The sequence below is a fragment of the Equus przewalskii genome, chromosome 14 (assembly GCF_037783145.1).
Source record: "Equus przewalskii isolate Varuska chromosome 14, EquPr2, whole genome shotgun sequence".
Classification (NCBI taxonomy): domain Eukaryota; kingdom Metazoa; phylum Chordata; class Mammalia; order Perissodactyla; family Equidae; genus Equus; species Equus przewalskii.
Window position 1 is genome coordinate 74,393,781 of NC_091844.1, and position 24,251 is coordinate 74,418,031.

The 24,251-nt window shown below is 35.4% G+C and overlaps 1 protein-coding gene across 34 annotated transcripts in view; it reads left to right on the plus strand.

Annotated features, from left to right (window-relative positions):
* The window catches only part of PUM2 (pumilio RNA binding family member 2), a 93,948-nt gene that overhangs the window by 13,817 nt on the left and 55,880 nt on the right, over nucleotides 1-24,251 (plus strand). For 12 of the 34 annotated variants that reach the window (XM_070573220.1, XM_070573229.1, XM_070573225.1 and 9 more), the window contains exons 2-6: nucleotides 8,510-8,578; nucleotides 16,125-16,233; nucleotides 19,504-19,691; nucleotides 20,257-20,426; nucleotides 23,837-24,107. In XM_070573220.1, coding sequence (XP_070429321.1) covers nucleotides 8,528-8,578; nucleotides 16,125-16,233; nucleotides 19,504-19,691; nucleotides 20,257-20,426; nucleotides 23,837-24,107 — 789 coding nt within the window. In that variant the 5' untranslated portion in view covers nucleotides 8,510-8,527. Of the gene's footprint in view, nucleotides 1-8,509; nucleotides 8,579-9,521; nucleotides 9,647-10,533; nucleotides 10,608-16,124; nucleotides 16,234-19,503; nucleotides 19,692-20,256; nucleotides 20,427-23,836; nucleotides 24,108-24,251 lie in introns of all 34 variants that reach the window. The other 22 variants (XM_070573232.1, XM_070573238.1, XM_070573236.1 and 19 more) reach the window with 4 other exon arrangements.

A 24,251-nucleotide genomic window follows, 5' to 3' on the forward strand; every position in this document is an offset into this window, starting at 1 on the left:
TAATTAGTAATAATGTTTCCTACAGAAAAATAAGCTAATACTATTAAATTTTAGAATTTAATAAAACTGTTCTTTTGCTAGGAAATGAAGAATCATAACCTCAAAAGCTATAACTTTTTCATTGGAATTTACTTCAAGATTACTCTTGGCCATAGAAGAGATTCTATTATGTATGTTCTGTATTAGCAAATTCTGATTGTTTATTAAAGGAAATAATATTGAGAAGTTTCATGGCTTAATAACAGACAAATTGGAGACAGACTTTACACCCCAAGCAATACTGTGTACACCGTAACTCCTGGATACATTTTCTTCCAGTAAACCTAGTCAATTCAATATTACATAACTGGTTACTGGATACTCTGTTGCTTGTTAGAAGAAAAGATTGTTCTGTTTCTCCCTAAGATCTAACTATTCAGAGTAAAGTTGTTAAATTCACGTCTAAATTCTTACTTTTCCCTTGCCATAAGATGATACCAACATCTGTAGCTGCATAGAACATAGCAGATTGGCATTTTGCAAAAATAATGGAGGCCCACTTAGTGGCATATGTACGACCTCCACCTCTTAAACTTCATTATTGCTAATATGGAGGTTATTGCAGGAGAGTTTGAACAGTTATTTGCCCACACTTTACTCCATTCTCTTCCTCATGATGGAAATAAATGGTAATACCCTAAACTGAAAAGCTAAGTTTGACTTGTGTGAGTTTGTTTTTTGTTATTTTGTATTTTGTTTTGTTTCTTTTAAATCCTAGTCATTTAAAGAAAATAATAGAATGGCCTCCGTTTAAGTGTAATCTGAAATCTCCATTCAGTATAAGAAAGCAGTTTGTGTGGGGATAGTGTAACTGAAACAGTTGAAAGCAAAGCCCTGATGCTTAACTTTTGGTTTGATCAGATTTGAGAGTGATGTTATCTACATTTGATTTTTTGTGGAGCAGTTCAGAGAATAAATGCCTTAGAGCAGGGATCTGCAAACTGTGGCTTACAGACCAGATCTGGCCCATCACCTGTTTTTGTTTGGCCCATTCTCTAGGATTGGTTTTCACATTTTTTAATGGTTGGAAAAAAGTAAAATAATAATAATATTTTGTGACAAATGAAAAATATATGAAATTCAACTTTCACTGTTCATAAAAAAAGTTTTATTAGGACACATCCCTACTCATTCATTTTGATGTTGTCTGTGGCTGCTTTTGTGCTACAAAGGCATAGTTGAGAAGCAACAGAGACTGTATGGTCTGCAAAGCCTAAAATGTTTGCTCTCTGGCTCTTTACAGAAAAAGTTTGTTGACCCCCACACTGGGGCATGATTCACCACAAAAGAAAGAATGAATCCATAAAGCTATGGGAGCTCTCACTTTTATCCAGAGGTTGATTTATGACCTCATCCAGGTTGCACCACAGATGAAAACCTGTAAATAAGCAAAAAAGAGCTTCAGTAAAGCTCCAGTGCTTTTACTCTTGAGACAATTTCTTTAATCTACTACTCTCTTCCTTTTTTGTCTTAATAAAAATTTCCCACCTCTAATTCATAGGTTATACAGATTTATTGTAGAGAAGTAATAAGATACAGATAAATCAATGAAAAAATTGGTGTACTTTGATCACTTAAGGAGTGTATGGTTTTTGGTTTATTTCCTTTCAATATTTCTTAATGTTACTATATACGCATTTTCTTAATTACAAGCAAATATTTTTAATAGCTACATGGTACTCCATTTATAGATGTGTTGTATCACTTAACTCTTATGTGACAGTGACGCAGTCTGTAATTTCAGGCTCTGCAAGCAACGTACTGCAAATATCTTTGTACATAAAGTGTTTTTTTTTTTTTTGAGGAAGATTAGCGCTGAGCTAACAGCTGCTGCCAATCCTGCTCTTTTTGCTGAGGAAGACTGGCTTTGAGCTAATACCCGTGCCCATCTTCCTCTGCTTTATGTGTGGGATGCCTACCACAGCATGGCTTGCCAAGCGGTGCCATGTCCGCACCCGGGATCAGAACCGGTGAACACTGGGCTGCCGAAGCAGAACATCCGCACTTAACCGCTGTGCCACCGGGCCGCCCCCTAAAGTGTTTTTATATTTAAGTTTTATTTTTAGGATTGATTCCCAGAGTTAGGGAAACTGATTCAAGAGATATGAACCTATATATATGATGCGAAATTGCTTTCCTAAGAAAGGATTGTAACTTTAGAATATGTTTTTGTGTTTGTTAGAAGCAATTTCCATCCAAGAGCCCGTTTACTCTTACAAGTCTACTGTACTTGGATATCTGAGGCAACAGATGACTGCAAATTAAAAGCAACCTAGTCAGAAGTGGCACCGTTATGTTCAAGTCAAGTCATATTTAACCTGACAGCAAAGCAGGAGGTTGAAATACTAACAAAAGCAGACATAAGAGACGCAAACATTGAGTGCCCCAAGAGCTTCAGGAAGTGTCAGTTCTTTCCAGCATAGTCTATAATGATGTTCTTAATGATAACTAGTATTTGTTGAGCACTTTTTAGTAATAGCTCATGAAACACTTTTGGATACATTATCTCATTTGATTTATACAACAGATAAGTAAATTAAGATTTACAGGTTAAACAGCTTGCAAAAGTCAAAACAAACTATTCTGAATCTAAATCACATACTGTTTCTACTTTACCATATTGTCTTATGTATAAAATTTGTCCATTATTCTTTCTTTAGGATAACAGAATGGTGATCCATCTTAGAGCCATTTCCATCCAAATAATAAGAACCTTATGTTTTTGGCCCTAAGGGAACAATTATCTTAATAAGGACAATCTTCTCTGAGGGTACAGATAAATAAGATGTTACACGGAAGATTTTTTTTCTAATGACTGTAATTGGTATGATCATTCTATGTAGAGCATAGACTTCAGGGCCTAATATCATTTAATGTATGTTTATTACAAAGTTACATACATGGATTATTACATGGATATTACATGGATGCATTGTCAAAGTGGTAGGATTTAAATCTGAAGCCTTCTTGAGAAGTTAGAAAGCTGCATAAATATTAAGAAGCCTTTTTAGGTGATTGAAAATACATCATTCCTTATAACATGTCAATATCCTGAAGCTTTCATCTGAATTGTCCATCGGATTTGGGACGCAGTTAATGCTTGGAAGAAGTTGAGGCTGTAATGGAATGTGAGATCTGGAAAATACAAGGTTTAAGAGAAAGGTAGATCACAAATGTAAATCTAAGAAAAAATATTAAGGACATAGAGTCTAGGGCAATATGGGAAACCCTGTGACGTACCTATGGAATAATGAAATGGACCTTGTCCAAATTTAGGGAATTTTGAAGAAACATTTAGAAATCAGAGGTGGTTTAAGCAGACTGTACTAGACATTAGAATGAGTTGTGTCATATTAAGATGGAGAACTTTGTGTGACTGAAAAGTGTAGGACACATTTGGACCAAGATTCCTTTACTTACCTTGGTAATTGGGGGGATATATATAAATATTCCTTCCCTACAAAATATATATGTATATAAAATTTTATATGTATATATGTTACATATATGTTGTGTGATAAAAGAAAATTTTGATCTCAAACTGGGTTTTGCTTTAAAACCCAGAGTGTGATGATGGTATGGCTAGAGAGAATTATTATAGCAGGTATTGGATATAAGTAAGTGTAAGTAAGTTGGTTCAGCTACATATGTTATAAAACCCATAATACAACGTTGAAATTTTCTCTTTAAATTGGCATACATATTTTGAAGAAATCAAGAGGAAAATATAGTCCTTTGTACCTACTTACGCACAAACTTAGCATTTCTGGTGCTCTTCATTCCTTCCTGATGATCTGAATTTCCATCTGGTATCATTTCCCTTTAGCCTGAAGAAATTTTTTTTTAAGCATTTCTTATGGTGGAAGTCTGTTGTAATAAATTTTCTTTTTATCTAAAAATGTCTTTTTTTTTTTTTTTAAAGATTGGCACCTGAGCTAACAACTGTTGCCAATCTCCTTTTTTTTTTTCCTGCTTTTTCTCCCCAAATCCCCCCAGTATATAGTTCTATATTTTAGTTATGAGTCCTTCCAGTTGTGGCATGTGGGACATCACCTCAGCGTGGCTTGATGAGCAGTGCCATGTGTGTGCCCAGGATCCCAGCCAGTGAAACCCTGGGGCCACCGAAGCGTGTGTGCAAACTTAACCACTCGGCCACAGGGCCGGCCCCTAGAAATGTCTTGCTTTTAGCTTTTATTCTTGAAGGATATCTCCACCAGATATAAAATTCTAGGTTGGCATTTCTTTCTTCTTTCAGCACCTTAAAGTCTGGTCTTTCATATTCTGTTCCCCATTGTTTCTAGTATGAAAGTCAGTGGTCATTCATATCGTTTTTCCCCATTATGTAATGTTGCTTTTCCTTTAGCTGCTTTCAGAATTTTCTCTTATCTTTGGTTTTCAGCTTTTTTTTTAATAATGTGTATGGGTATGGGTGTTTTGTTTTGTTTTCCTGTTTATCTTTCCTGGGGTTCATTGAGTGACTTGAATCTGTAAATTTTTCTTTCATCAGATTTGGGGGAATTTCTGGCCATTGTTTCTTAAAATAACTTTACACTGCATTTTCTCTCTCCTTTTCCTTTCTTCCTATTGGAAATCTCTTGATCTATCTTCAAAATCACTGACCCTTTATCTCCTATCTGCTGTTAAGGGCATCCAGTGAAATTTTTGAAAGATTTTTTTTCAGTTTTAGAATTTCCAGTTGGTTGTTTCTATAGTTTTTCTTTATTTGCTGAAATTTTGTTTTTTCGTTCATTAGGACCATATTGTTTTCTTTCATTTTGAGCACAGTTATAGTAGTTGCTTTAAGATCTTTGCTCAGTCTAACCTCTGAGTCATCTTTTGGGTTGGTCTTCATTACTTTTTCCCATTAGTCTAGGTCATGTTTGCCTGTTTGTACATATTCCTAGCAATTTGGGTTGTGTTCCAGATATTCTATTTGATACATTGAAGGTACTCTAGATTCTGCTATGTTTTTGTGGTGAATATTGGTTTCTTGTTTGTTTTTGTTTTCATGAGACTCTGACTCCAAATTCCTGTGACTTCTGTGGTGGTCAGCAGTAGCAGACCTTTCTTAGATCTCTTAGCCTTAGTTGGGTTGCTTGGAGTCTGCCCCACGCATGTACAGTGCAGAAATTGTCTAAAAATCTTAGCAGAATTTATATTCAGAATTTGGTTGTCTCCTTTTTGAAGCTTCCTCCCTCAGTTTCCAGCAGCTCTGGTTGCCCCAAACTCTGTCCTTTGGTTCTTCAAGCCTGGGTTCTCTATAGGAATTTTGGTGCCCCACCTCCACCCCCAGGCCTGTCTTCAGGCAAAAAAGCTATAAAAACCTCACTCTGTACCAGTCCTTTCTTTGAAGTGTAGAGTGCACTCCAGTTTGTTTTTTAGTTGTTTTCCGTTACCCTCACATAGTTTTTATATTTTCGTCCAGAGCTTATAGTTATCTGCAGGAGGGTTTGGTCTGATAGGAATTATTCCTCCAATCACCAGGAAACATCGGAGACTTATTTATTAAATAAACTCTTTGAGAACAGCGACCATATTTTAACTCATTTTTTTCTCTACAAAATCTTACACATTGAAGATGCCCAGTAAAAACTTACTGAATTGATGGAAAGATGAATGAAATGCGCGCTTTGTGAGAACTGTTAACGAATCCAGCTTTTCTAGCAAGTTATGAGAAAAGAATAGCTTATTTGCTATCTGAATATCGTCTTTGATGAAGTATCTGTTCAGATCTTTTGCCCATTTTTAAATTGGGTTGTTTGTTGTTTTATTTTTTTAATTAAGTTTTTATTGTATTCTGGATACAAATGCTGTGTCAGATACATGATTTGCAAATATTTTTCTCCTAGTGTGCAGTTCGTCTTTTCATTCTCTCATCAGTGTCTTTTGTAGCACATGTTCTTCTTGATGAAGTCAAAGTTTTAGATGTCAGTTTTTCTTTTATGGACTCTGCTTTTGATATTGATCTAGAAACTCACTACCAAACGCAAGATCACACAGCTTTCCTCTTTTCTCTAGATATTTTATATTGTTAGGTGTTACGTTTAGGTGTATGATCCATTTTGAGTTAATTTTTAAAGTGTAAGGTAATGTGTTGAAGTTCCTTTTTTGCATGTGGATATCCAGTTGTCCAAGTACTATTTGGTGCAGAGATTGAAGAGCTTTTTTTAATAGCTAACTTTTTTTTTTTTGGAGAAGATTAGCCCTGAGCTAGTGTCTGCTGCCTCTCCTCCTCTTTTTGCTGAGGAAGACTGGTCCTGAGCTAACATTTGTGCCCATCTTCCTCTATTTTATATGTGGGATGCCTGCTACAGCGTGGTTTGATGAGCGGTCTGTAGGTCCGTACCTGGTATCCAAACCGGCAAACTCTGGGCCGCTGAAGTAGAACATGTGAATTTAACTGCTGTTCCACCACGGTGGCCCCTAATAGCTAACTTTTGAATGCTTATGTGCCCGGCACTGTTGTGTTTTATGTTATCTGATTCAGTTTTCACAACAAGCCATGTAGCAGCTGCTGCTTTTATCTTCCCAGGAAGAAATTGAGAAAAAACAGTTTAGGTTCCTTGTCCAGAGTTACAAAACTACTACCAACAGCCAGAACTATAATTTGAATCCAGTTCTGTCCCCTTGTAAGCCACATTGAGGAGTTTGAGCTTTGTCTTTAAGTCAAGGTCTAAAATATGTTAGTCAGGTGATCAGAGTACATTTAGAAAGATGACTAATTACATTTTGGAGATCAGTGTGTAGGTTAGGAAGACAGGAGAGGATTGCAGTATTTTATGTAAGAGATGATGGTAGTCTGCATAACCGGATAACTGGAAAATAGATTTAAGTGAGATGTAGGAGGTTGACTTTAGTGATTGTGTATTGGTGTAAGAAAGGAAAGAATTACGTTATAAGTGAGGAAGAAAGAAGGAGATAATTGGAAATTCTGAAGAGGAGAGAGATTTGGAGGCAAGGGTCCTAAGCATATACAGATAGTTCTCAAAGCAATGAGTGGATGAGATTGCTCAGAATAAAGGGTAAACAGAGTACCTTAGATAGAATTCTAAGAAACGCTAACATTTACGAGTTGAGGAAACAAATAGGAGTCTGTGAAGAAGTGACTAAACACATGGGAAAGTAAAAAGAATTAAAAGAGATGAAGTAGCATCAGAGAACGTATTGCAGGAAGGGAGGAGTGCTTTGTAGTGTCAGACACTATGGAGTTTGAGAGAGAGAATTGACTGGTGAAAATAATAGGATTACATAGTAAGGCCCAAAAGTTTGAAGGCTGTGAATTTGTAGTGGCTTCAGGTTTTTTTGTTTTTGTTTTTGTTTCGGTGAGGAAGATTGGCCCTGAGCTAAGATCTGTTGCCAGTCTTTCTCTATTTTGTATGTAGGATGCTGCCACAGCATGGCTTGATGAGTGGTTTGCAGGATCTGAACCTGCAAACCCTGGGCCACTGAAGCAATGTGCACGAAGTTAACCACTATGCCACCAGCCTGGCCCCAGGAATTTTTATTTTGTGTGTGTGTGTAAAGAAGATTGGCCCTGAGCTAACATCTGCGCCAGTCTTCCTCTACTTTTTGTATGTGGGATAGCTCCACAGCATGGCTGACAAATGGAGTAGGTCTGCAACCAGCATCTGAACCTGGGCACCAAAGTAGAGTGTGTGGAACTTTAACCACTCAGTCCCCCCCCCCCCCAAATTATTCTTAAGGAAATGTGTGAATATTATAATTACTCTCACAGCTGATTAATTTATCTATTGCTTTGAGGTAGAACTGTATCACCATTTAAATATTTTCAGTGAAATGTTTTTTATCATTGCTATAAGATCTGCAAATAATGAAATGCTGAGAAATTTTGAAAAATCTTAAAGAAATAATGCAAAATAATTTTGTGATAGGAACTGCAACATAAAAAAACAAGATAACTATTTTAGTATGCGAGCTCACTTCTTTTAGTCTTTACTTTCCTTCTCTTCTTTTACTCAAGAAGCTAGTAAGGGGGCTGGCCATGTGGCCAAGAGGTTAAGTTCGCGCACTCCACTTTGGTGGCCCAGGGTTTCACCAGTTCACATCCTGGGTGTGGACATGGCATCGCTCATCAAGCCGTGCTGAGGCGGCATCCCACATGCCGCAACTAGAAGGACCCACAACTAAAAATATACAACTGTGTACCGGGGGACTTTGGGGAGAAAAAGGAAAAATAAAAAAATCTTAAAAAAAAAAACTAGTAAGGGTTTCTTTTTGCACACAGAATAACCCAGGAACCCTTGATCCCAGATTTTCCTACAAATTAGAGTGTAGATTGCTGTCATGTGCTCTGTTTAGGAAAACCTGTCTTCATGGAGAAATGGATTCTTGCCCTTCTCAGCTCATGCTAACATCAGTAATAGCAGCAATATACTAATATAAAAATAGTTAATGCAATCTATTTCTTAAATTTTTCTTTCTACTAATTTTTGTTTTTGTCATTCAACAGGTTTGATCTGTGGATGAAATGAATCATGATTTTCAAGCTCTTGCATTAGAATCTCGGGGAATGGGAGAGGTAAATACTTATGAATACTAAGAATGCATACCTCACTTTGATTATTTGAGCCATTGAGATTTTTTTTAATCATAAATCTTTTTGAAAATAGTGGTTATGTCTTCCAAATGATGTGGGTTTTTTAAAATCTCGGATTATTCAATTTTGTAGTTGTAGTGATTACCAGACTATTTTTTTTTTTAACTTTCAGCAGTAATTTTTAGTGAGATTGTATCTAGTTGATTTGATTGCCTTGGTTAGATAATGTCTTATATTTTGGTAATGAAGCATAATTACTTTGCTCAGAAAAGAACCTTCCTTGATCCTTGTCCTGCTGTTTTATATATGTATGCTGTGTTTGCTTAGCCACACGTAATTGTTCACTATTCTCTTCCAAAAATCTCTCCTTGTTCTCTGTTTGCTTAATAAACTTCTAGAAGACTCAACTGAAAAAGACTCTTAATCTATTGTCCTGTTGCCATCTGCGGTAGAATTAATTACTTCCTCATCTGACTTCTAGATCTTTATACGTACTTTTATTATATTACTAGTTACAGTTTATTTGTTTTATATTAGTTTCCTCTGTAGATCGTTAGCTTTAAATGACTAGCATATAGTGAGCACTTAAATTTTTGAATGGACTTTATCAGTCCTGTTAATCTGTGATTTTCATTGGGGCATCCCATTTAACCTCACCGTTACATAGCTTAAGGCATCAAAAATACTAGTTTTCCATATACCTAATGAATATTTAGAAAACTTTAATTGATTATGAAAGCCCTTGTGGTCACGTCTTTATTTTGTCATGTTCTATAGTACTAACATAGTGTGGAGTTTGATAATAGAAAATAATGGTGAACAGAACTTAAGATGTGTAATTAACTGCTTGCTCCTGGAGATTATTTTACTTTGGTAGATTAGAGACCTTCATGAGACTCACTCCATCCAATGCTGTGCTCTTCAGATGCAGAAAAAGAGTCCAGTCACTCCTCTGGGCCACAAGAGGGCACCCTGCAGCTAGCTAACCCTCCCCTTCTGCAGAACAGCGTTTTCCAAAGAGTTTGTCATTTTCAGAGGACTGATTTAAGGGTGAGTTAAGGTGCTTAAGCTTAAGTATTGCCAAAGTAAACTTGTTAGTCCAGTGCGTAAGGTAAAATTCTAGGCCCTAAGAAAAACTTGTGAAGGGGAATAATATTTTAGACAGAAAAACTACAGCTTCACTAAAATGCAGTGGCTGCTTAGGCATTATTTACACTATGGGTGAATAAAATTTGAGAAGTAGTTGAAAAGGGCTTTTGTTTTTCCCTGCTGCTTGTTTTCTTTCGTCTTTAGAAAATAGAATAACGTATCTTAAAAGCAGGTTTGAACAGTGTTTCAGCCTAGTCTGTGACAAACTTGAACTTGATGACTTTTTTAAGAGGAAGTAGTCAAAACCTTATCTTAATTCGATATAGACGCCAACACTTTGCTTCCCAGATCTACATTGTGTATACGTTTACAAATTGGCTCTTTTTTACTTCCCTTTCTAAATAGTATTTGATAAATCCTAAGAGATCTTTGCAGTTAAAAAAAGTCATGATCAGAAATAGTAGTTGAAAGAGTTTAGTTAGTTATTTAGGGGTGGAGGAGGGATATTTGAGGTTTTTGGAAAAGAGAGAAGCTAAGTTGAATAGTACATTAAATGATCTAAGCTTAAATCTAGGCTTTCTTAATGGAAATGTCAGAGATGCAGAGTAAAAGTGGCTAGAGTTTTAGACTGCCTGCTTTTTTGGTGGATAGCAGCAGGTCAGTGCTTCTGTGAACTTCATCTAGTAAAAATGTGTTTTTAAATAAGATGTTATTCACAAATTAAGTTTTTTTCTTAACAGTTTACCGGCTAACTCTTTTACCTCGAAGAGATAGCTAAGAAACCTACTGAGGTTTCTGTCTCTGGGTTCTCTCTCCCACAAGCCTTTCTATCTTTCCTCACCTCATAGGCAGCAGGGAACCTTCTGGGATTTCCTTCTTTGCCTGTCTCTCTCTCACCAGTCTTCTCCTCCTTTCCTGACAGGTGAGGTTTTTTGTTTTTGTTTTATCCCAGAATTGATTTTAATAAATTGAAAGCAGCCTAAAGTTTCTGGCTCTTGAGTTTTCTAAAATTGTTTATTTTTTTAATGTGACATCCTTTTTTAATGGATTGCCCTATTCTTGACTTTTTCTTTAAAAATAAAGTTTCCCTAATTATGTCTTAAGTTGTTGTAAATCTCTAATGTACAAAGCATTGTACTTCATGTAGGGCTGTTGTCAAATGTACTGGTTTTTGTAGATCGTGATAGCTTTACTGACCCATCATCAGAAGGGCAGTCTCTTCTAGTTCATCCAGAAGTAGCAACAGATTTGTATTCATCCATTCATAAATTTATCCTTTCCATTTTTTTCCATAGCATATTTTGGTTAGAAGAGCTACCAATTTGTGTTATGTCATGTGCATTAAAAAGAGCAAAGCTGGGGCCAGTCCTGTGGCCCAGTGGTTTAAGTTCACACACTCCACTTTGGCGGCCCAGGGTTTCGCTGGTTCGGATCCTGGGCGCGGACATGGCATCACTCATTAGGCCACGCTGAGGCTGCATCCCACATGACACAACTAGAAGGATCCATAACTAATATATATAACTATGTACTGGGGGAATTTGGGGAGAAAAAGCAGGAAGAAAAAAATAGGGAACTGCAAAACATTAAAAAACAACTAAAAAAAATGCAAAGCTAATCCATAGGAGGTTGAACTCAGCTTCATTAGTATAGTGTTTATATATATATAAAATATAGTGTGTGTATATATGTATATGTAAGTTCCTGTTTATTTTTTAAGTAAGGAGAAAGAGGCCCCTGCCGGAAATTCTTTAGGGAATCCAGAATATAACTTTAAATCGCTGAGTTAATGTGTTTTATTTTGGGAGTATTTTCATAGCATACTGTGATAAATAATGCTCCCTCCTTTCTTTTTGGACACAATAATTTTTTTTTAAACAATATTTCTTTAAATAATATATAAAGAAAATATTAAAGCAAATTTGTGTACTAAGATCCCAGGTAGTCTGGTGAGGTAGAAAACAAGGTGGATAGGGGTGTAAGGAAATTTCTGTTTTCTCTCAGATCTATCACTAGTGCTGTGACCTTGAGTACGACTAATTTCTTTGAAGATAAGAAGAAGAACCTTTTGTATGAACCGCATACATATTTCTCTCAAGTGCTCCAGCTCTGATCTGAGCTGTTAGGGATAACCGGAATTGGAAACCAGCTGTTTTAAATGGTGTTTAAATAGCTGATCATAGTTTTGTCTACATAAATCCATATCTTAACAATTGTATCTTAAGCTTTATCCAGTTTCATGAATACCCACATTGTATGGGCTGAATATCATGACAATATCTTAAACTTTTATTTTTTCAGTATATTTAGTGGTGGTCTAATAATGGAAGTTTTCAGAAATGTTGATGAATTAGAGTATGATTGAAAAGAACCATCTTCTACAGTAGTTTAGTGTAAAGAGAATGGGCCTTAGAATTAATTCTAATGAGATGTGAATTCAAGTCTTGATGCTGCCATTTACTAACTATGTAACCTTGGGCAATTTATTTAACTTCTGATTCTGTTTCCTTATGCAAAATGTGACTATTAGGCAACCACTCTTTCTAAGTAGGGGGGTTTCATGATCCCTCTAGGATATTCAGACAGACTCAAAAAGAAAGCAAACAGCTATAGACAAGATTTTTTTAATGAATGATATTGTAATCCTTTAAAATAATCAGCCAGTTGAATGTTGCTGATTAGCATGTTGTTCATGTTTTATGATATTAAAGGATTCGTACTTTTGGTAGTGAGGATACCTGATACGTATGTGTGTGCTGTGTGCTGGATGCTGTTCTAGGCAGTTTACTTTATCTTCTTTCGTTCTGGCCTCCTAGAAACTCTATGATACTAGCTTTATTATTATTTTTTTACAGATTGGCACCTGAGCTAACTATTGCCAATCTTCTTCACCCCCCTCACCCCCTTGCTTTTTCTCACCGAATCCCCCCAGTACATAGTTGTATATTTTAGTTCGGGTCCGTCTAGTTGTGGCACGTGAGATGCCATCTCAGCATGGCCTGAAGAGCGGTGCCGTGTTGGCGCCCAGGATCTGAACCAGTGAAACCCTGGCCCGCCAAAGCGGAGTGCACGAACTTAACCACTCGGCCATGGGGCCGGCCCCCCAGTAGCTTTTTTATTATCTTTACAGATGAGGAAACTGAAGCTCGGAACAGTTCATTAACTGGCCTAAGGCCATGTGTTAATGCTTGAAGAAGAGTTTGAATTCATGAGTGCCTTGACTATTTGTAGTATTGCTGCTCATTGGAAGTGATGACATCTAAAAATGTTTACTGGTCATAGTAAGTGATATTAGGAATGGAGAAGATTTGGGGAAATAGACATATAGCCTTTAAATCTTTTTAATTCTTAGGATTATGTTAGTTCGATTGGTTTGGTGATTTTACATAACAATTTGTATTAGAAGAATCTGAAGTGTAAGTGCACCTCCTTATTTTATTATTTATTTTGAGGCAGTGTGCTACAGTGTTTACTGATTTCTTTGGAGATGGGAGAGGGCAAGCCGAAAATGCTTCTTGAAGTAAAGAACTAATAAAATGGTGGGCAGGTGGGGGATAAATTTGTATGTCCACTCAATCATTTCTGAGTCGGAAGGATTGGGGAGCAGGTTGACAAATCCGGAGTTGCTTGACCTTGGTTTAGAGCTTTTGTGAATTAGGAAACTAATATTAAGTGATAATGGGTAATGTATTTTATAGATCTTTAAGATCTGTTAGCCCTTGTTTTCTCTAATGTGCTTCCCCACTTCTGCTACAGTAAAAGAGTCTCCAGGGGCAAATCACTGTTTTTATTGCTGTTCCAACCAGCACACCACTTTTATCTTTTTTTTTTTTTTAATAGTTCTGTCCTGAATTGTTGCCTTTCTCTATATTTAGTTGATTTTAACTTATTCTTGGTCACAAGCTAGTAGTTTCTCTGTAAGTATTTGAAATCGGCATCTAAACTGTCACAGAAAGCTGTTTCTAGAATATTGATAAAGGCCTTTGTTAGGAGGTGTTAATTCTGTTTACTGAGTTATTTTCTGTGCACGATAACTTATAAATGTTTGCAAAATGAAGAAATATTCATAGCACAGTGTTTGGCAGAAAGTAGGCACACTGGGTAAGTGCTTGACATAAATCTTTTTCCTTAGTTGTACAGTTTGTGTTTTAAGGCAGTGATCTATGAGATGCTGCTAAAGCAGTCCTGGAACCTTATCCCAGAAGACTTTGGAATAGTCTCCTCAAAGAGATTCTATTATTTCTACTACCTCAGACAATTAGTTTGTTTCAGCTGCTTCTATGTCTGTGATAAATGCTTCTATTAAGTTATTATAACTTTATTTTCTGTTCCTTATTGTTACTCTTATTTTGATATTGAAACATTTTTCTTCATGCAGTGTGAGATAAAAGCATTTTTTTAAATTCTCTCAGGAACCATTTTCTCCTGCCTGAAATAGCTTTATTTGCAATATTTTTAAGGGATTAACTTGGGTTTTACTGTGAATAAATGTTAATTATTTAAATATATCAAGTACAGTGTTTTAGTATTATCAGATTTACATTTTGTTTGAATAAAATACACGAAACTTTTATAGTGAGATTTTTAAAAATTGAAGGGATGGAGGTTGTATTTTACTGGGATCTTTGTTAGAGCAGATTGTTGTCTTAAGATGTCTGTACTTTAAATACAAATCATTTGTAGCACAGGGACATTGTAACATGCAAAAACTTTTGTTTTTTAAATAGCAGAAGTTAATTTCCTTTAAAATTAAAAATATTTAGCAAAAGGTCTGTAGATTAAGACCATGCCCAAATTGAATTTTCCCTCCTTCCTTCAAAGCTGCTTCTCCCATTTTTTTCTGTTCTGGTCAGTAATACTACCATTTATCTTGTTACCGAAATTTTAAAGTTGTATCCTTTTTGTCACACCCCCCCCCCCCCCCCGCCCCGCCATTTGTATTCATATCCTATTGACTCTCCTAGATGTCTCTCAAATCCCTTTTATTTTCTCAGTTCTCTCTGCCAGTACCCTGTTTGAATTCTTGTCATCTTGTCCCCATTGTTGTAATTCTCCTAAACTGATCTCCTTGCCTCCAGTCTAGAATATTCATTATTCTTACAATTTAACAACTTGAGTGGTTTTCTAAAACATAATATCACTCTTGCCAACCTCTCTTGATTCTTGCTTGCTTCAATGTGTAGTACAGGGTTTCTTTAGCATGTCTTTAAGGTTCCTCATAATCTCACCTGGATAGCTTTACCAGCATCAGCTTTGACTTTCCCGCATCTGTTCCTCCATCTTACACCCTGTTCTACACACTGTGCGTTTTCTCAAGTTGTTCATGATTTACTGTGTCTTCCTCACCTTCCACTCACACTTTCAACCCCCAAAACACACACAGTCTTACCTCCCAGACCCAATTCACGTTTTACTAAGTTCATTTTATTATAGTTAGCTTATATGTTTGTGAGCTCTCTGAAGATGAGGTCACCATGCGCTCAAGGAGACAAACACAGGTAATGTAGTGTGATAAGTGTAGTAATAGAAGTATATACAGGTTTAATTATGAGCACTGAAAGACTGGGTATCTAATTACAGGCTGAGAGGGAAGAGTATCTTACAAATGCTTATTTAAAATGCTAAATGCATATCTCAGAAAACCAGTCTATTTTTTTCAAACAAACATATCCCCCAGTCCACTTCCTCTCTGTGTCAGAGAAGGTAGAGAGGAGAGGCCTGGATGCATATTAAAGTATCGTTAGGAATTGGCCAAATGTATATTTTGAGTTAGCGGTGAATGGTTGCATCAACACAGTTTTTATGTAATGTGTATATCACAATACAGGATAGGTAGAGCACAGGGCTTTGCCATTATCATCTCAAAAGTATTTCAGGATCTTTTGTGTGTGTCTCTTCTACCTTCTGTAGCTTCCTGATTTGGGAGTGATAGATTGCTAGTATTCAGGACCTAGGAAGAGTTGTCAAATTCACTTCCATTGAATAAGTGAAGTAAGAATGAAAATACATTTTCTATCATGGAAGCTGTAGGATAAGAGGTGATCCATCCAAGGGCAGTATTTGGAAGTAAAGGAAAAATTTTGATCATTTATATAGATATTTTTATTGTATTTGTGTTATCTGTATTGAGAAATTTAGTCTTTTGAAAAAATTTATGTGTAAAGAAAACCACTTAATAGTAAAACCATTTGGGAAATGTAGAAAAGTCAAAAGTGGACTTTGATTAATGTTCAGGTCTAGAATTATCAGAGCCAGTGCCCAAAACGTAAGTGGAAGTTATTTTATTTTTAATAAGACAAATTAGGAAATGAGTCGTTGAATTTTCATTAGCATTGAAAAGTAACTTGTACTTATTAGTGGTAAGTTTGCTTTCCTTTACATATTAGTTCTTTGTAACTAGAGTAAAATTTAAATGTAATATTTTTTCCCTCCCACATAGCTTTTGCCTACCAAAAAGTTTTGGGAACCTGATGATTCAACAAAAGATGGACAAAAAGGCATATTTCTTGGGGATGATGAATGGAGAGAGACTGCATGGGGAACTTCTCGTAAGTTATAGGTGTATGTGTGAGAGTTATTAATTTTCTTGCATTTTTTAAAAACCTGTCTCCCCTCAGACAGTATTTGGAGAAAATTTGTGATGTCTTTGTTGAGGATTTCGTGAATCTTTACAATGTGCATTTTCTTATGTAAATTAATCCTTATCTAATGGTCCACTTATTGATTAGAAGTGTTTGTCACAGTAAGATTTTTATTTTTTTGTTTTATTTGAAGTTAACTCTGAATTTCCATTAAAACAGAGGACACATTTCAACCATAGGAATTTTAAATCTTAAATTGTATCAGAAGATAGTGACTCATTTATCTAATTTTTGCTCAGTCTCACTTTATTAGACATTAGCCACATCCAGAAAGAAAGTAAACTCCCTTAGTAAGGTAGAATTCCCAGAAAGGGAGCAGGCTTTGAATGTTTTTGATATCTATAAGTAGTGAAGAGAGACTTATGTCCAAGAAACCATTAAGGGAAAAGGCACCTGGTATCTAAGGAGTGTAACTCACAGGAGTGACCGTATATATTGGTACATTAAAGAGCACAGTTAGATTTCTTAAAATAGTGCTGATTATATTTTTAAATATTTCTGATTAGTAAAATGTGAGAGATATATACATGTATTTTACAAATAAGTTTTCTTTTTTTCTGAGGAAGATGGACCCTGAGCTAACATCTGTTGCCATTCTTCCTCTATTTTGTATGTGAGTTGCTGTCACAGCATGGCCACTGATAAGTGGTGTAGATCTGCACACAGGAATTGAACCCGGGCCACTGAAGTGGTGTGCACCAAACTAACCACTAGGCCACTGGGGCTGGCCCAGTTTTCTCTTTTTATAAGAGTTTAACGTAGCTTGTTAAAGCTATACAAAATGACCAAAGTAATATAAAAAGAAATTTCTGGATGATAATTATCAAATTAGCCTTATATTTTGAGTATGAATTACAAGGTATTTCTTTATTCTCCAAATCATTAAAATATATATTAAGAGATTTTAAAGTCCTTTATAGTTTTAAAAATTGTTACTAAACTAAATTAATTGCCAAAAAGTTAGGAAGTGCTGGAAAGTTTTAGTGATTAGTACTCTTTTACAGTCATCATTGATAAAGATTAAAAACTTTGGTAGCTACTAATTTAGACTAGAATTTCCTTAAAATACTGGGAATTTTCTTTGAGTTCAACCAATATGTGATATAATATGCCAGGTTTGGAGAATACAAAGATAAATGAGATACAATCCTTGCCCTCAAGGAATTTTTTTTTCTGGATTTATGAGACTGGACTCAATTTAAATTATTCAGTTATTTGGACTAGGATACATTTTTCCCATGAAAGGCACTTTCTTTGCTAAAATCACATGTGCTTGAAAACTTGGTTGATAAACGTGTTTTGAAGGTTGAATGGTTAATTGCTTTACTTGCTAGAACTAAATATTTTGTAAAGCATTCCAAAGCAAAGCGTCTTGAGCACAACATGGTAATGAGAAATAATGGTATTATTTTCAGTATGGGTGGTAGGGAAATAGTTTTGGTATGTTATATTTGGAGGACAACTAGTACCAGCAGTAAAACGTTTAAACAACATATTTATACATTCCTATTTCTTTTTTGTGTCAAACTTATAATTTTAGTTAATTCCTTATACCATTCCCTCTCCCAACTTAACTTTCTTAGTTGTATGGATAAAATTTTAAGGATAAATAATTAGTCTTTACCAGGAGACATGAGAAAATTAGAAATGAATGGAATTATTTTGTTTACTGAACAAACATCTATTGAATGTCAAGCACGTACAAATATGAATAACACATTCCTTGTCCTAAAGGAATTGTCATTCTAACAGAGACCTTTCTATGCATGCAGGAAACTTTATCATAGACATGTTTCTTTCTCAGCTGAACTGAGCTACTTGTGATTGTTAATTTCATTGTGTTCTCCTGGCTCTTCCAGGCCTTTGAAGGTGCTGGTTTCTCTAACTGAAATGCTCTTTAGACCCTACCTTCACCTGTTTTTTCGCTCACTTTAACTCTTTCCCTTCATATCACCTCCTTTGGGATTCACACTGAGACTGGGAAAGATTAATGCCCCTTCTTTCTGTTCCCGTAGTATCCTGGGTTTCTTTTATTGAAGCACTTTTACTCTATTATTACTGCCTTCTAATTAACCTGTAATCTCTTTGAGGTCAGGGACTGTCTTGTTTTTCTTGGATTCTCCGTACATGTACAATATCTGGCACATGAGAGAGAGTAAATCAGTATTTGAGCTATGTGACTGAATGGGTGAATGGTTGAATGAAGAAATATAATAACTAATCACTCATGGATAAAGGTACTGAAATGGAAATGTTTTAATATGGTTTAACAAAAGTAGCGTTTAAAAATTATTACAGTTAATGAAATGATGACTTGAGTGCCTCTGTGGTAGTGATAGTTCAATCCTTTAAGGACTAGACCTAATATTGAGTATTATAGATGTTCATAAGTGAGTCCGAGGTAGCTGGCAGTTCCTTAAACAATTTTTTTGGGGGCAAATCTATTTGAGTGTTGCCTCATGTTTTATTATATATGTATTCTATTTGCTCTCAGATCATATATGTTGCTTTTTCTTTTTGTCACAAAAATATGTAGAAAAGGTATTTGTACCAGGTGAATAATTTTTTGTTAAAAATAAATGGAAAACCTTTAAACTAGAAGGGATTTTAAAAAATAAACTTTAGATGCTACTTAGATTTTACACCAAGAATAGGAAGTTCTGTGATACTACTGGCTTTTCCAAACTCTCTCGTGGATATAGCAATACAGCTATGTGTTATTAATCTGTCCAGTACATAACTGTGAGCTTGAGACATGCCTCTGCCGATTTAGGAGGAGTTATTTTTATTCTTCTAGGTTTTTATCCCTGAAGGTTTTTGTTTTGAATTGTTATGAATTGCTAAAAGAACTTTAACTTATTAATAAGATGCTTACAAGCAACTGAGCCTTCAGGTTAGTGTTTCTGTCTCCACCGACCTTTTGGTTTGACTCTTCTTCACATAGACTTTTACCTGGTGTTTTTTTTTAACCAAATGAGTCTTTCTGTCTGTGTTCTCAAGAAATGTGTCTAGTCCAGTGAATCTCAACAGAATGAAGAGCTTTTTATAAATATTATAATAACATTCAAAATAAAGCAATATGCCAGTTTTTCTTACTTTGGTATATTAATTTATGTAAATACATTTGGGTTACTGTGAAAACAACAAATATGTCATTGTGTTCTTTCTTCCGAACAGACCATTCAATGTCCCAGCCTATTATGGTACAGAGAAGATCTGGACAGGGTTTTCATGGAAACAGTGAAGTAAACGCAATACTGTCTCCGCGATCAGAAAGTGGAGGCCTTGGTGTGAGCATGGTAGAATATGTATTAAGTTCTTCTCCTGCTGATAAATTGGATTCTCGATTTAGGAAGGGAACTTTTGTAAGTATTTTGAAAAAAGAAATATTTAATGATTACTCAGTGGTTATTTGGTTATCTTTAAGTCATTTTATTTTTCTGGGCCTTCCAAGAGCTAAAGGAAATTTTGTAGCTATTGGTGCTCTTGTTTTCTTCTCTTGGCCACTTCTTGAAATACACAGAACAGTAGAACCATGGGAGTATTTGTAATCTTAACCATATTACAAAAATCAAATCATATTAATTAAAAAACATAATTTGCAAGATTAAAATTGCTTATTCATGGTAGTTCTTTATCTGAAAGTAACTAAACGAAATCATCTATGCATTAAGTAGAATTTTAATCTCATTTGTGGTGTTACTGCTTTTCCAGCACCGCTATAGTTAAGGTTGCCTTAGCCCTTCTGTTATAAATTACTGGTTTGTACTCAATTTTTTGGCCTTTGATAAATTAGTTGCCTACGAAATTAAAATAAGATTCAATGCTTTTATTGTTTACATGCACTATAGTGTAGTTTTAGGTCACCTTTTGGTGCCTTTTTTTGTGTGCTATTAAATATTCAGAATCAAACAGATTCTTTTTCCTCAGGGCACTAGAGATGCTGAAACAGATGGACCTGAGAAAGGAGATCAAAAAGGCAAGGCTTCTCCATTTGAGGAGGACCAAAACAGAGATCTTAAACAAGGAGATGATGATGATTCTAAAATAAATGGCAGAGGTTTGCCAAATGGAATGGATGCCGATTGCAAAGATTTTAAGTAAGATTTTAATTTTCTCGAGAAGAAAAGCGTATCTCTTTAGGGATTATTACTACTAGCCGATGTGACTGATTTAGACGTTTTTCCAGTTTTGGTTTACTTTATTGCCCTTTGTACTTTGTGTTAATTTAGAGGAAGATTAAATTTTTATAAGGAATATTAGATAATGATTATGGGCCATTTTTAAAAAAGTAGTTCTTCAGAACAGTCTCTAAAACAGTGCATTCCATTTAAGGAATATTGTTAGAAGCTGCTGTTATCTTTCTGCTAATATGGTAGTCTAAATTTTAACTTTTCCTTCCCTGTTAAAATTTAGTGGATTTTAGGTTTATTCTGTGATTTTTCTTGGCAAACTCTTCTTGCGGTTGCTCTTGAGCACCTTTCTGTGGAGTTTCCTCTTCCTTCTACCCGTATATTGAATCCCCTATCCTCCGTTTAACTCTTAATCTTGGATATGAGGAAACATCATTAGCTTAGGAGCTGTGTCCTTTCTTCTTAAAATATGTGAGTTTGTGCTAATACTTAAGGTTCCTGAAATTAGGGAGAGGGGGAAATGTTAGAAACCAAAAAGTTAGCTTTAAGCTCAGAATTCTTTAAGTTGTAGCTTTTTAGTTGTCTCTTTATGGCAAGTAAATAAGTATTTATTTTCTTCTAGCCTTTGGTCTTAGATTAGGTAGTGCACATTTATCTAAATTATTCATACTGATTTCCTATACTTTATACATTAATACTCACATGTTTTAGGGCCTATACCTGAAAATGAGCTGTTTCTTTGAGATCTTATAAACCATGGAATCTCAGTTAACTGAGTGTAGGTACATGTGGGTGGTATACTTTTACATTTATTGCTTTTAATTATCAAAAGCAGTAACAATGCTTCTTAAAAACAGTGCCATTTGTATCTAAGTGCAAAAAAGCATCCAAAACCAGTAAACCTCTTTTGACAAGAAATAAATTTAATGCTATTCAATTTCTTTTAGAACCTTGTCCTGATTTTGCTCTTCTGTTATTACCTAATCTTAAGTTTTAGTCAAGGGCATGCATTTAAAACTGAGTTGATTATAAACCCTTCGGAGTATACATTTATAATTGAAGTGTTAATACACCATTAACTATAGCAAGAAAATAGCACCACTGGTACCACGATGACTTTTTGCTGTTGTATCCTTTGCTTTTTGCTATATTAGAGTTGTTTTGTATGAAAGGCTATACTTCTCCATATTAATATGAACTTTACATTTATTAGCATTCTAATTTTATTCCATTAAGTTTGGGGTATGTATTTAAAATTGTTTATGAATTATTTTAGATAGAGTATTGTACTTGACAATGCACAAATGTTTCAGAAGCTGTTGCCATATGGTCAGTATGCTAGCACATCATTAATATGTACATTAGCTAATACATCATCAGTATGTACATTACTGGAGTAGAACTGAAAGGAATGAAAAAACTATACAGAAGGCTTTTTTTTAATTGGCTGATTTTAAAGATGTTTTCAGTTTTATTTTTGTTCCTATATATTCTGAATGAAAAACAAACCTTTGGAATACAGGTGGTCCTCCGTATCTAGATTCAGCCAACCATGGATCAAAAGGCCTATGGTCGTTGCCTCTGTACTGAACATGTACAGACTTTTTTTCCTTGTCATTATTCCCTAAACAATACAGTACAACAGCTATTTACATTGTATTAGGTATTAGAAGTAACGTAGAGATGATTTAAGGTATATGGGAGGATGTGCCTAGGTTATATGCAAATACTACACCATTTTATATAAGAGACTGGCATCCGTGGGGCCGGTCCTAGAACCAGTGCCCTGCAGAAACCAAGGGACGCCAATATTCATATGAAAAATTAGGTGTGGTTAAAGGGGAAGGAAATTTGAATTTTCTTTTAATGTTGCAAGGACAGTGCTTGATTTTTAAGTCAAATATAAGTTCCCCTAAATATCTGGAGAACAATTCTTATAATTAATTGCTTTTTAAAATGCTCTGTACGTGTTAGCAAATTTATCCCAACATGAAGCACCTACAGTTGGGGACAGATTTACATAGGTATAACAACTGGCATTGAAAGCCAGGTAAAATCGTTACTGCCATTTATTTAGTGTACTTATGTTTAAATATGCTGTGAACTCATGATTCCTCAGAACAGCCTTATTTCTTGTGAGGGAAAGGATCTCATGTAAAATATTCTGTAGAAGAAAAGAGACTGTAGATGAGGATGAATTACGTCTAGAAATAAAGTTTAGACCATGAAGGATGTTGATAAAAAGAGAAGACAGTCAGCACCACATAGCAATATTTTGGTCAGCAATGGATCACATATATGATGGTGGTCCCATACAATTAATACTACATAGCCTAGGTGTGTGGTAGGCTATACAATCTAGGTTTGTGTAAGCATACTCTGTGATGTTTGCTTGACAATGACGACGTCGCTTAACAAAGCATTTCTCAGAACGTATCCCTGTTGTTAAGTGATGCATGACTATAGTCTGCGCTAAAAATTTAATGCAATGTTAATAAATTTCTTGGGAAAATTAAGAAGGCTAGACAGTAGAGAAAGTTGCTTTTTTTATATGTAGAGTTATGCTTTTCATTGATGTACATAATTTTTGGTAAATGTTCTCCTTTTCTTTCTGATAATTTAAAGTGAAACGATTTGGTGTGATAAAGATGGTTTGGGGAGAGCTGTCGTAGAGGGTTTCCACAAGTAGTTATTTTGTTCTCGTTAGTTGAAAGCACGAGGTCATCTCTTCAGTCTCAGTAAGGAAACTGAGGCCCAGAAGATGAAATAATTTATTCAACATCATATTTAAAGACACAGTCAGGAGTCAGCCTTTTTTCTTAGTTCACTGCCTTTTTCTGTCATAACCTACATTTTATGCCCTTAAATCATGAAGGCCATAATGATCCTTTATGGCCTGTTTTTTTCCTGAAATATTAAGCAAGATATTATAGCAAAATTATGTGCTGGTGAACAGTACAAGAGTATGGTAGGTGGGTTTTGGTTTCAAGCCTCCTGATGTTTGGCATTTGATAGTCTGCTATATTCATGCCTACCATTCATTTTGTCTATGATTTGAGACAAAAGTCTGAAGTAATCTAACCGTAAGTTGTGATATCGGCCACTTTTCTTATGTGTAAAATTGAGTTATATCTTTACATTATTCAGATTGGGGAGGATAATCTTTAATAATATAAAAAAGGAAACTATATCAATTCTTAAGAGGAGGTTAGATAGAAAAAATGTGATAATGTAGAATGGTTAGTGACCTGGGGTGCCTAATTTGCCCTCTGTATTTTATAACCATTTGTTTTTCATGATTTTCCTACTTTCCCATTTCAACTTTTGACTGACTTGTTAGTTTTACTCGTAATGCCTCTGTGTTTTTTTTCGTATAGTCGTACTCCTGGAAGTCGTCAAGCCTCTCCAACTGAAGTAGTTGAGCGCCTGGGCCCCAATACTAATCCCCCGGAAGGATTGGGGCCTCTTCCTAATCCTACAGCTAATAAACCACTTGTTGAAGAATTTTCAAATCCTGAAACTCAGAATCTGGATGCCATGGAACAAGTTGGTCTGGATTCCTTACAGTTTGACTATCCTGGTAATCAGGTACCAATGGACTCTTCAGGAGCTACTGTAGGCCTTTTTGACTACAATTCCCAGCAGCAGGTAAAACATACCCCTCCTTTAAGGAATCTCCCCATAACTATGTATTGGTATAGCCTGAAATGCTGTGAGGCATTGAGTAAATAATAAGGTTGTTCTTGAACACTTAATGTTTTATTGAGTAAACTGTCCTTATAGTTGATAAAG